Here is a 13,525-nt window from a genome sequence, read left to right on the forward strand (position 1 = left end):
CAGCGTCATCAACTTTCTTCAAAGAGAATGCAGCTCCCAACAGCATGTCAGCAATGTAAATCTGCTTCCCTTTCTTGTACCTCACTTCCAAGTGAAGTAACATCCTTTGCAAATGCTTTGAAGCAGACAGAAGCCGTTTGAGAAAGATGCTTTGAAGTGGCTTGTGATCAGACTCTACTATCACTTCCTCTTTCCCAATAGGTATTGGTTGAAATGCTCACAAGTAAAGACAATAGCCAGGCAATAATTAAAGAAAGCCAGCATGGATTTCTTAAGGGAAAATCATGTGTAACTAACTTGCTGGAGTTTTTTTGAGGAGGTAACAGAGAGGGTTGATGAGGGCAATGCTGTTGATGTGGTGTACATGTACTTTCAAAAGGCGTCTGTGTTAACACTCTGGTTGCTAACGCAACTGGTTGGCCTTGCTGCATGAGGGCTGCTCCAAGTCCTATTTCACTGGCATCACACTGCAGGGTAATTTCATCATTGGCATCATAGTACCTCAGTACTGGTGGTGTCACTAGTTGTTTGATGTGAGTGAATTCTGCTTCTTGTTCTGTGCCTGAATACTATTGAACATCCTTTACAGTGAACATGTGCAGAGGTTCACACTCTGATGACAGATTGGGCTAGACCTTTGCTAGGCAGTTCACAAATACAATAAATCGTTGAACTGCCTTCATATCTGTTGGTTGCTGCATCTCTGCTACAACTAGCAGCACCTTATCAGGATCAGGGTGAAGTCCTTTAGCTGTCAGTACATGACCCATATACTTGACTTCAGTCATCTTCAGCTGCAACTTTTTCCTGTTCAGCTTCAGGTTCATCTGGCGAGCTCTCTCTCGCAGTCTCACTAGATTCCGATCATGGTCCACGATGGCGTCTTCTGTAATATCTCCACATCCATAGACTAGATCATCATCCACAATCGCTTCCACTCTTGGTGAACCATTGACTATCTCATGCTATCTCTGTTGGTACTCTTCCACAGCAGTAGAAATAACAAATGCCATATGCAACCATCCGTATGTCCCAAATGGCATCCAGAAAGTAATCTGAAAGCTGGTACTTTCATCCAACTTCACTTGCCAGTATCCATCCTTAGCATCTAGGGTAGTAATGACCTTTACCTTGGAAAGTTGAGGCAGAATCTCTTCAATGATTGGTATAGGGTAGTAAGATCTCTTCAAAGCTTTATTGAGGTCCTTTGGATCTCAACACTCAGCTTTCCAGGTTTTTTTCACAACTACCATGCTGCTAATCCCGTCTGTAGGAATCTTCACTTTCTTGATTACTCCAATCTTTTCAGGCTTGACTTGAGGGCAGCTGGAACTCTCCTCAGAAGATGTAGAGATGGCCTCACAATCTCATCTACTGCAAGGTGATAGTCACCAGGAAGGCATCCAAGACCGACGAAAACATCTTTCTAATGTCAGGATCTGTTCAGCAGTCAATGGCTTGGTGTCACGTGAAACAATGCAAATCTCTTCTGGTACGTGGAGCGTTACCAGTTGAAGCTTTTGACCTGTTTCAGCCAAGATGAGGAGAGTTTGCTTAGTGTCCACTATCTGGAACTGAAGTTCTTTTTTCTTCCCATTGCATTGGACTCTCACCTCTCTGGGTGAGCATCGTTCCATCATAGAGCTTCAACTTTATCTTCAACAGCTTCATATTCGGGTTGCCATCCTGAGCAATTTCACACAAGTCTGTGAAGTTCACACCAGCTTGGTGCTCTCCTTCTGCAGTCATCATTCCAATAGTCACAAACCACTTTCTACCTCAAGACTCGACAGCGGAAACACGTTCTATGGTAGAGTGTGATTCATCAGAATCAAAGTCAGACATCTCTTCAGTACACATCTTTACAGGCTTGCTTTTCTTCTCCCTAGCAAAACACTTGTGTGCTAAGTGGTTCAGCTTCTTTCAGTTACAGCACTGCTTTCCCCACGCTGGACCTGCTTCCTTTTCCTTCTTGTGGTGTCCTCCACAGTATTTACATCCAGTAGCTTGGGCTGCCTCTGTGCAGCGCACAGACTCATCAGTTCGCCCATCAATACTCTTCAGAAGTTGATTAGCCACCCCATAGCTTCTGCAGATGCCAATAGCTTTCTTGAGAGTGAGCTTCTCTTCTCTAAGCGGACATGCTCTCATCGTGGGATCTCTTGTTCCTAAGACAATCCTATCTCTGATGAGATCATCCTTCAGTTGCCCAGTTAAATTTCTCAGTACAGTCACATACTGATCAACATTCTCTCTCTCTTCCTGAGCTCTAGTGTTAAACACATAGCATTCATAAATGACATTAGTAGAGGGTTCAAAGTGGGTCTTTCAAGGCATCCAAAATCTCAAGTCTATCTTTTCTTCTCAGTGAGATCAATGTTGCAATACAGCTTGTAACACCCCTTCCCCATCACTGATAACAGAGATACTACTCTTATCTGTTCAGGTTTCTTGTCCAACCCTGTAGCAATCTTATAATTCTGCCACTGAGAATGGAAGAATTACCAATTCCTTGTCAAAGTTCCTTTCATGTCCATAGGAGTAGGTACTGGAAAATTCGAAGCCAAAATGAGTTACCCGGTTGTCAATGTTCTGTGCAAAGTTGCAGACAGAAATTTTATGACCTAGTTCCCGTGCAAAATGCATACATGCGTCAGGGAGGGCTTCTGTGACTTCTTAATAGGTCAAACTTCAGCTCAAAATTGCACTAAAAACTTTCCCTGTTGGAACTCCATGGGCCATAATTATCCTCTGATATTTTGCACATCTGCTGGCTGTCCTACAGCTGACATGCCTCAATCCAAAGGCTATCAAAATCCTCTCCAATCCCAGCAACAAGTCCGACACCATGTTCCACATGGTGCATCAAAATAGCAAAAAGCTTTATTTGCATACAATGACATCAGCGGTCACGTATACGGCAAGTCAGAGTGTACAAAGGTATTCATCCAAACAAGACCCAGTAAGTCAATGGTGGGGTTAATCGGGCCTAGTAAGGCTGGCATTCAACTCGATTCAGCACTGTTGCTACCAGACTAGGGTTGCCGACTTTCCAGGATTACCCCAGGAGTCTCCAGGAATTAATCTCCTAGGAGAAAACCCAGGAGAAAAGCCACAGGGGCATTGAAAAAAAAGTGTTTCTTTTTAAACCTTCTGTGATCACTTTTTGCTTACTAATTAGAAAAATACTGTACTGGGGGAAAAGGGCTGTTTGACTGACAGTCAAGAATCATCCAATCAGATAATGAAGAGTATGCGTTCTCTCTTTGTGGGACAGTAGGGCAACGCGAGGATGGACATGTTAGGCAGTCAAGGGGGGGGCAGGGCCATTGGCAGCTAGTGGTCATGTGATGAAAGCTCCAGGAATATGTCCAATCATAATCGTATGCTGGGTGAGTTAAGTTAACGTTGGGGCTTTGCTGGTGGTAATGACGTTTTAATTACTGGTCAGATCGTATTTAAGTACTAAAGCCGTTTAAAGTTTGAAACCTCAAATTATGGGTTACTACAACATAAGCCTTAGATGTCCTTTCGAATGTGCATACCAGAGGAGAAAATCAGTGCTTGTTAAATGGTTTTAGTAACATCCCTTAACACTTACTGAGTTTACATATACAGCTATTGTTTATACTCTAAATGCAGGATCCTAGAAATCATTGGGCCAATCCTGACCTTTCAGCTATAGCCCACTGACCTGTGTGGCTAGTCCGTGACTGCAGGAGAAGCTTGAAACCTGCTCCATCAAGCACAGCGTGTGTTTTAAACCTCATATCTATTCAGTTACCAGGCAACCTCAGAGCTGGTTTCACACCAACAGAATTTTTAAAGCAAAATGAAACTGGTAGTTTGGCAAGTGGGGTGCCACAAGAGGGGTACAGCAGAACAAAGAATGGCCTGCATTTCTATAGCACCTTTCACAACCTCAAGACCAAAGTGCTTTACAGCCAATGAAGTACATTTGTAGTCTGTTGTAATTTAGGAAGCGCGGCAGCTAACTTGCGCACTGCAAGCTCCCGCAAACAGCATGAGAAAATGACCAGATAATCTGTTTTAGTGGTGTTGTTTGAGGGATTAATATTGACCAAGACACCAGGGATCCCCTGAAATTCTTTGAAATAGTTCTACGGGATCTTTCACATCCACACAACAGAGCAGTTGGAGCCTCGGATTAACGTCTGAAAGACTTCATTTCTGACAGTGCAGTGCCCCCTCAGTACTGCACTGGAGAGTCGGCCCACATTTTGTGCTCAAGTCTCTGGAGTGGGAGTTGAACCCACAACCTTCTGACTCAGGAGAGTACTACCCACTGAATGGAAAGGTGCAGCTCACCAACGCAGGAGGGTGACATGAGTGAGTGGAATCAACTGGAAGGGATGGTCCAACAGTGCAAGACTAACCTGTCAATATGGTCAGGACTAACTTTAAGAGAAGCCATCAATATACAATATAGGGAATGTGAGCCCAATACTGCAAGATCTTGATCTCAGCTCCCTTCACCATTCCTCACTCAATCCACAGTGGGCTGGAGAAGGGGAAATTGAGCCAATGGATGGGTTGTCCACAGCTCACTGCCTGGCTGGTTTGCAGGCACTGGTTTGAGAATAGATCACCCACTACCCAACCAAATAGACTGGTGGAGAAAGAATATTGGGACTCTACTCGTAAAGCAAAAACAAAGTCTTTCAATACAGCAATACCGTTATTATAAATCTTAACCCCTTTGATATGTCAGCTACTTTTCCCTTTCGGCCCCCATTCACCATACCCCAGCTACATATGCAGGCAATGGACCCAATCCCCATCTTTCCACATTCGGAACTTGGAGCTCAGCAAAAGTGGCATTGGATGACTTACTCTCAGATGTTGCTCCCTCACTGTTTGTGTTTGGCGAGGTGGTGTGGGGGTGGGGTGCAGGGGGTGGAAGATATTGCATCTCTTACAGGCAGCACTGTCGCGATCAAAACTTCCAGTGACGTTCTTGACATTCTCAAAATGCTTCCAATGGTCCCTTCAATTGTATTTATGCTTGGAGAGCTCCAGCAATTTTGAAACCAGTAAACTGCTTTGGTCTCAGTGCATTATAATAATAAAAGCAACTGATAAGATCAGTTTTAGGTCATTAAACATTGAGGGCATGCAGCTGTCACTGCTCATTTACATGGTAGCCAACATTTCAGCGATCAGTTTAGTGCAGTCAAAAGATAACACAGGTATGAAATTGGAATAGATAATTCAGCCCATTAAACCGACCCTTCCAACACATCAGAAGTCCAAAGATCTGAAAATTTTCCCCAACTTCCAGATCAAACTCAGATATCAATCTAACTGTACAAAAGTGACCAAATATATCCCAGAGAGGGCACTTCCATAGTGCCAGCACCAAATGCACAATGTTGTTGCATACAACAATTGATCATCTGGGTCCCACTAACTCACTATGTTCATCCCTACAACCAAGGCCATTTATTTGCAGTTTTCAAAGGAAGAAAATGTGTAGAGTTAAGGAATTCAATCACCAAAACACCAGGATAAATCTCAGAAATCGCACGCTACCTTGAACTTACCCTTCAAGCTCATTCTCAACCAGATGTTTACCCAATGAAGTTTTAAACCAGTTCACCAGCAGTGCAGTAACATCTTTCAGTGGGAGTTCATTCGACACCCTACACCCTGTGTATTAATTCTACTAATTCAAACCTTGTTTCTTCCCTACTAATTCTGTACCCATGTCCGCCTCTTCTACAACCATGGTTTACGTTGTACAAGCCCTTTATACATCTACACTGCCTACCCCTCTCAGCATTTTGAATCTGTTCTCTCAAAGTTCTTTCCTCAAACATCAACAAGTTTAAATGTGTTTGCCTATCCATAGGAGCTGGTGAATCTCTTGTTAGTACTTTACAAAAGCTACAATAGGGATATCTGCACGAGACCTGCTGTACATTCTAGTAGGAATGGCAATCCGCACACTTTCCTGGAGATCCAGATGTTCCCATTCGAAGACGTGTACGCCAATTGCAGGACATGCCGCAGCCTTTAAGACATCTTTGATCATGTTCTCTTGCTGCATCAGCGCTGGTATTTAACATAGGAACTACATCTTGCGAACACTGCCCCTTTATTTGTAAAGCACTATTGCCAATGACAACTGGGCACAGAGCCAAAGTAATTGCCTCATCGGCACAGTCAGTGAACAGGAGCGTCACGGATCAGAAAAACAGAGCAGCTTCATTTAAAATTTAATCTCATTCCCCTTGACCCAGAAGCACAATTCTTGCTTCGGGAACTGCGCATATCCAGTCCCACGCAGGAGACAGCTCCTTCTTACACCCTCTCTGCACACAGTGAGTGTTTAACAAGTGAGTCAGCCCCGGACTTCACACACCTGCCCAACAGCATGGACAATAACCAGTTTATTTTTTGGGTGGATCGACGGGGCCTCCGCACATTCTGATGTTGCTTCCTGGATTCCAGCAACAACAGCTTGTCAATATCTGAAACACCTGAATGCCTCTCACAGTCACATGGCTACAATTAAACCCTCAACGAACTGCAGGATCATAGCAACCACTAAACATTACAGTTCATTACTCAAGGAGCACAATGAGGCCAGCAGGATAATCAGGTGAGGAAACCGTCTAACAGGAAAGTCAAACAACTATACTTCAGTTATACAGGGCATTGGTGAGACCAGACCTCGAATACTGTGTACAGTATTGGTCTCCTTATTTAAGGAAGGATCTAAATGCACTGCAGGCGGTTCAGAGGAGGTTTACTAGTCTGATACCTGAAATTAGCGTGTTGTCTTATGAGGAAAGGCTTTACAGACTGGGCTTGTTTTCACTGGAGTTTAGAAGAATGAGGGGAGACTAGATTGAAGTTTATAAGATCCTGAACGGTCTTGACAAGGTGAATGTGGAAAGGATGTTTCCTCTTGTGGCTGAGTCCAGAAACAGGAGGGGCACTGTTTTATAGAATTAGAAGTCACCCTTTTTAGGACAGAGATGCGGAGAATTTTTTTTCTCTCTCAGAGGATTGAGAGACTTTGGAACTCTTTGCCTCAGAAGGTGGTCGAGGTGGGGACACTGAATATTTTTAAAGGTGGAGGTAGATAGATTCTTGTTAGGCAGGAGAATCAATAATCAGGGGTAGATGGGAGTGTGGAATTCGAGACACAAACAGATCTTATTGAATGGAGGAGCAGGCTAGAGGGGCCGAATGGCCTACTTCTGCTCCTAATTCGTACCTGTATTTTTCCTCCAGCCCAGCCAGCAATCAAACCAGGACTATATCTTAGAAACAATTACAGCCATACAATAACTTGACTGCGCACTGAATTTTTGATAGTCAGTGGTGAATTTACCCCATTCTACACGGGTCTGGGGAGACTTATAGCAATGCAGTACCATCATGGGCTCAATATCTTATAGCCACGATGACCCCATGCTCTGGAACTCAATGGAAACCACTCTACCTTACTATCTACCGCCTACTTTCAACAAAAAGTCCCCTCAAGCCTTTGAGACTATACTTTCTCCTCAACCTCTATTTTTCCCCCTTTTTCTCTCAATTGCATTCGAGTCCTTTTCTAATTTATTCACAGCATCGCTGGTTAAGGCTAACATTTATTGCCCTCGAGAAGATGACGAGCCTCCTGCTTGAGTACAGCTGAATGGTTTTCAAGGCCATTTCAGAGGGCAGTTGAGAGTCAGCCACATTGCTGTGGGCTTGGAGTCACACAAAGACCAGACCGGGTAAGGATGACCGGGTAAGATTTCCTTCCCTAAAGAACATGAGTGAAGCAGATGGGTTTTTAAAACAACAATCTGGTAGTTTCATAGTCACCATTACTGACACTGGCTTTATATTTCAGATTTATTTAATTAACTGAATATTATCTCTCCAGCTGCTGTGGTGGGATTTGAACTCATGGCTCGGAGTTATTAGTCCAGGCCTCTGGATTACTAGTCCAGTTACATAACCACTATACACTGTATCCCAGGTCGGAAGGTCGAATGTTCAAGCCCCACTCCTCAAGACTCGAGCACGAAACCTAGGCTGACCCAGCCAGTGCAGTGCTGAGGGAGTGCTGCACTGTTGGAGGTGTCACCTTTCAGATATGACATTAAACTCCCATCGGATGTAAAAGATCCCACGGGCACTAGTTGAAGAGGAGCAGGGGAGTTCTCCTAAATGCAAATTTCTAGGAGGGAAATTGAAAAAAATTGATATAAAAAAGATACAGAATTGCACTTAAAAGGAAACGAATTTATAAAACACATACCCATATCTGCAGCTTCACCCTCTTCTCATTTCGGTAGACGGTTTTCACCTTGAAGTCAATGCCCACTGTGCTGACGAAGGCAGATGTGAAGGAGTCATCTGCATATCGAAAGAGAAACGAGGTCTTGCCAACACTGCTGTTGCCGATGATCAGCAGCTTGAACATGTAGTCAAAGTTCTGGTCTGCAGCATCTTTCTGCACCTGTTTGGACTCATTCGCTGAGGCCATCTACCGGAGAGAAAGACAAGAGGCGGAGGGTTTTAACTAGAATTTGTGACACGGCTGGTCGTCTTTCCTTGCAAGTTGGGCGTGTTCTGCACTCCAAGCCTAGAGAAGGCCTGAACACTGAAATCATAACCTTCTACATCACAATTTAATTACATAGAACTTACAGCACAGAAACAGGCCATTCAGTCCAACTGGTCCATGCCAGTGTTTATGTCCCACATGAGCTTCCTCCCACTCCTTTTCAATGTAACCTGATTGGCACAGTGGCGCAGTGGTTAGCACCGCAGCCTCACAGCTCCAGCGACCCGGGTTCGATTCTGGGTACTGCCTGTGCGGAGTTTGCAAGTTCTCCCTGTGACAGTGTGGGTTTTCGCCGGGTGCTCTGGTTTCCTCCCACAGCCAAAGACTTAGAGGTTGATAAGTAAATTGGCCATTGTAAATTGCCCCTAGTGTAGATAGGTGGTAGGGGAATTGTGAGGATGTGGTAGGAATATGGGATTAATGTAGGATTAGTATAAATTGGTGGCCAATGGTCAGCACAGACTCAGTGGGCCGAAGGGCCTGTTTCAGTGCTGTATCTCTAAAATTTAAAAAAAAGTATTCCTTTCTCCCTAATGTTATTATTGCATTTCAATCCTATCTGGCTTTATATGAGAATATGGTCCATTCAGCCCTAGTTCCCACCAAGGCTGCTAACCCTCCAGGATTGCCCTGGAGTCTCCTGGGCACTGCTCTGAGAAAACCAGGAGAAAAATCATGGAGGCATTAAAAAAAAAGTTATGTTTTGTTTCACTTACTTTGAGCACGTTTATTTATTTGACATAAAAATATTGGCAATAGCAAAATGGCTCTTGAACAGTTGAGATTCATCCAATTTAGTATGAAAGAGTCCGTTCACTTTCCAATTGGTGCAGGAGGGCGGGGCATGAGGATGGAAATGATGGGTGACCAATGATGGGAGTGTGAAGGTAGGGCCATTGGCGATAACAGGTCATGTGATGAAACCTCCAGGGATACGTCCAGAGTTGGCAACCTTAGTTCCCATTTAAGGAGGCTGGTCAAGGTGGCATTGCCATGAGGCCTGAGTGGCTTGTCCCAAACCTGCACAAAGTCTACACAGAATAACTCAACTCCAACAGTTCTTTTGTTTTCATGTTCTCCGTTTCAAATCACACCTCAGCACAAACGAACACTAAATTTGTTTAAAGGATTCCATTAAATGAAAAATAACATTATAGCTTCAGGAATACTTTGGGTTCCATCGCTTCCAGTCCTTTAATCAGGATAGTTCCCTTCAAGTGACTCCCCAACGGTCCCGAGCAGGGATATAAACTGTGCACACACCTACATGGGTATTAAGATTTAGGCCGTCTCTCAGTGGGTAGCTCTCTCGGCTGAGTCAGAAGGTTGTGGGTTCAAGGACAAAACCTAGTGCAGTACTGAGGGAGTGCCTCACTGTCGGAGACGCCGACTTTCGCTTGAGACATTAAGCCAAGGCCCCGTTTTCCCTCTCAGGTGGGCATAAAAAAAAATCCTGTGAATTTTGAAGAAGTGTGGGGGAGTTCTCCTCGGAGTTTTATATCTCCCCAACATCACTAAAAAAACGGATAATCTGGTCATTATCACATTGTTGTTGTGGGAGCTTGCTGTGTGCAAAATTGCCTGCCGGGTTCCCTACATTACAACAGTGGTTACCCTTCAAAAGTACTTTACTGGCTGTCAAGCGATTTGGGATGTCTCGAATGTTGCTACAGAAATGCAAGTTATTTTCTCTTTTAAGAGTGCTAAGGCCAAACATGGTGCCCCTACTGCAGCTGAGTTCAGATAACAATGCAGACAAGCCTTGAAGCCAGGGGTTTCCTGGCCAGCACAACTCTCTCTGCCACCAGGCGAAAAAATGCAGCAACCAAGTTGGCAAGGGGCCAGTTTTCAATATACCAAGCAAAATAAAGATGTTGTACAATGGGCAAAATACCAGGGACTCTATTCAAATTGCGGACGTGCCAACCTTGCTGTCTGATTTTTGGATTTACTGTAGTGAAAGAAAAGGGCAAACTTTGTGGTTGAGACTGCGGACTTACTGAACCTGTGCATACATGAACAAACATGAAATCCTGCAGCTCCTGGTTTCTATTCTCAGCAATTTCACAATGTTATCTTTGCAATCGCGCTCAACATTCAGGCTGCGAGCACAGGAGCTGAACAGCTCCATTGCTTGGGTCAAATACTATACCCAATGCCAAGCATAAAGTGATCCATTCATATTACATAACCCACAAGTGAGAGTCTCCAAGATCAAATATTAGGTCGGGGCAGGGTGGAAGTTGTTAGTCTCTGGGATGCATAACTTACAAAGCATTACATAGAATCTACAATACAGGATTGGCCGTTTGGCACAACTCTTCTCTGCCAATGACTTATGCTCTACACAAGCTTCCTCCTGCTCTAATTGGAGGATTGTGGCTAATTCTGGACACCGCACTTTTGGAAGGTTATCAAGGCCTCAGTGGAGGTGCAAAGGAGATTTACTGGAATGGTTCCATGGATGAAAGACTTCAGTTACTGAAGAGACTGGAGAAACTGGGGCGTTTCTTCTTATACCAGAGAGGGCTAAGGAGAGATTTAATCTTTAAGTAAAACGAGGAGAAAACAGTTCCACTGGCAGTAGGATTGGTAACCAGTGGTCACAGATTTAAGGTAATTGGCAAAAGAACCTGAGGCAACACAAGGAAGGCTTTTTATTAACATCAGGAGCTGTTATGATTTGGAATGCACTGCCTGAAAAGGGTGGTGGAAACAGATTCAATAGTAACTTGCAAAAGAAAATTAGATAAATACTTGGAAAGAAAAAAAAAATGTAGGGCTATGGGGACAAAGCAGGGGGAGTGTGACTAATTGGATAGTTCTTTCAAAGAGCCAGCACAGACACAATGGGCCGAATGGCCTCCCTCTGTGCAATATCATTCTAAGATTTTATGATTCTAATGACATTTCCTATTCTGGCCATCCACCCCTCTCAAATATCCCTCTGGACACATCAAGCCTCTCCTTAAGTGCACCAATGCTCTCTACTTCAACCACTCGAGTGAGTTCCACATTCTCACCACTCTGCTCAAATAAATTCCTTCCAAGTTCGTTATTTACTCTGTAAGTGACCATCCTATATTTAAAGCCCCCTCGCTCTGAGGTCGGCCACAACTGGAACCAATTGCTCCACACCCATCCTATCAAACCCCTTCATCATTTCAAAGACCTGTCTTCTTTCCATGAGAGCAGAGTCCCAGGAATAAAACACTGCTTTTTGGAGAAGAGGGGAAATGCACTCCTGATTTAAACAAACAATACACCCAAACGGTAAACCCTGATTCATGGCCATTAAGTTTCCCAATGATCCCTGCACCACGCTTTGCCTCATCTGCTGTGCCCCCTTACAGCGGAAATCAGCTTCATTGCTCGAAACAACATATCGGCTTTTGTCAGACAGCCTTGGCGGAAGATTGATTGGATGGACTGCAATAAGGGAGGTTTGCCAATTGGCTTGTTCCCCCTCCCCGGCCTCTGCAATCCATTGAAATCCTGATTCAAGCAGAACATTTGCTGATAAAGACCAGTTTATACATTTCACAGAATCTCACTGCGTCAGCGCACTTAGTCACACAGGAGGTAGAGAGGCCAAGTAAAAGTTAGGGGTCAACCCTTACCCCCGGCCCCTCCAACACTGTTACATACTCTGCAATAACTCCTTTGCCGTTTGCTCAAGTTTCAAAAGATCTGATTTTTTTTTTGAGAAACAATATTTAACAAGGACTGGACTTGAACATTCTAGAAGCTTCATAACAAAGACCGATACTTGGAAATATTCCTTCAGAATGGCTGCACTCTCCATTTGGGATTTGCAGGAAATTGTAACAGGTTTTAGACACAACATTTTGGAGGCTGGAAGGCAGCACATGTCAATACAGGAAAGCGAAACAATGGCTTCATTCCCAGCTGGGCCAAAGTCTCAATTTCAGCCAAATTACTACAGAGACCCAAAACAAACTGTGCGCTTCCCACCAGGGAAAAGCAAGACTTGCATTTATATAGCACCTTTCACAACCTCAGGATGACCCAAAGTGCTTTTTGAAAGACAGTCACTGTTGCAATGTAGGAAACACGGCAGCCAATTTGCACCCAGCAAGCTCCCACAAACAGCAATGGGACAATGACTGAATTGTCTGCTTTTTACTGATATGAGGGATAAATATTAGCCAGAACACCGGGGAGAACTTTTTAAAAATTGACGGGAGGTGGCCATTGCTGACAAGGCCAGCATTTATTGTCCATTATTGTCCTAATTGCTCTTGAGAAGGTGGTGGTGAGCTGCCTTACTGAACCACTGCAGGCCCATGTGGTGTAGGTACACCCACAGTGCTGTTAGGTAGGGAGTTTCAAGATTTTGATCCAGTCACAGTGAAAGAACGGCGATATAGTTCCAAGTTGTTGTGTGGCTTGTGGGGGGGGTGTGGGGGGGGGGGTGGTAGAGCTTACAGGTGGTGGTGTTCCCCTGCATCTGCTGCCCTTGGCTTTCGAGGTAGCAGAGTTGCGAGTTTGGAAGGTACTGTTGAAGGAGCCTTGCGAATTGTTGCAGTGCATCTTGTGGATGGTACGCACTGCCGCCACTGTGCGTTGGTGGTGGATGGGGTGCCAATCAAGCGGGCTGCTTTGTCCTGGGTGGTGTTGAGCTTTTTGAGTGCTGTTGGAGCTGTACCCATACAGCCAAGTGGTGAGTATTCCATCACACTCCTGACTTGTGCCTTTTAGATGGTGGACAGGCTTTGGGGAGTCAGGCGGTAAGTTACTTGCCGCAGGATTCCCAGCCTCTGACCTGCTCTTGTAGCCACAGTATGTGTGTGGCTGGACCAGTTAAGTTTCTGGTCAAGGGTAACCACCAGGATGTCTCTGATGGAGACTTCAGCAATGGTAATGCCGTAAAATGTCAAGGGAAGATAATCAGACTCTTGTTGGAGATGG

At 44.5% G+C, this 13,525-nt stretch overlaps 1 protein-coding gene across 3 annotated transcripts in view; it reads right to left on the reverse strand.

Moving 5' to 3' along the window:
• rab3da (RAB3D, member RAS oncogene family, a) overlaps window positions 1-13,525 on the reverse strand; it is a 49,347-nt gene that overhangs the window by 24,959 nt on the left and 10,863 nt on the right. For all 3 annotated transcript variants that reach the window (XM_068021185.1, XM_068021183.1, XM_068021184.1), the window contains exon 2: window positions 8,285-8,512. In XM_068021185.1, the coding sequence (XP_067877286.1) occupies window positions 8,285-8,512 (228 nt within the window). The remainder of the gene's footprint in view (window positions 1-8,284; window positions 8,513-13,525) is intronic.

The sequence above is a fragment of the Heterodontus francisci genome, chromosome 43 (genome assembly GCF_036365525.1).
Source record: "Heterodontus francisci isolate sHetFra1 chromosome 43, sHetFra1.hap1, whole genome shotgun sequence".
NCBI lineage: Eukaryota > Metazoa > Chordata > Chondrichthyes > Heterodontiformes > Heterodontidae > Heterodontus > Heterodontus francisci.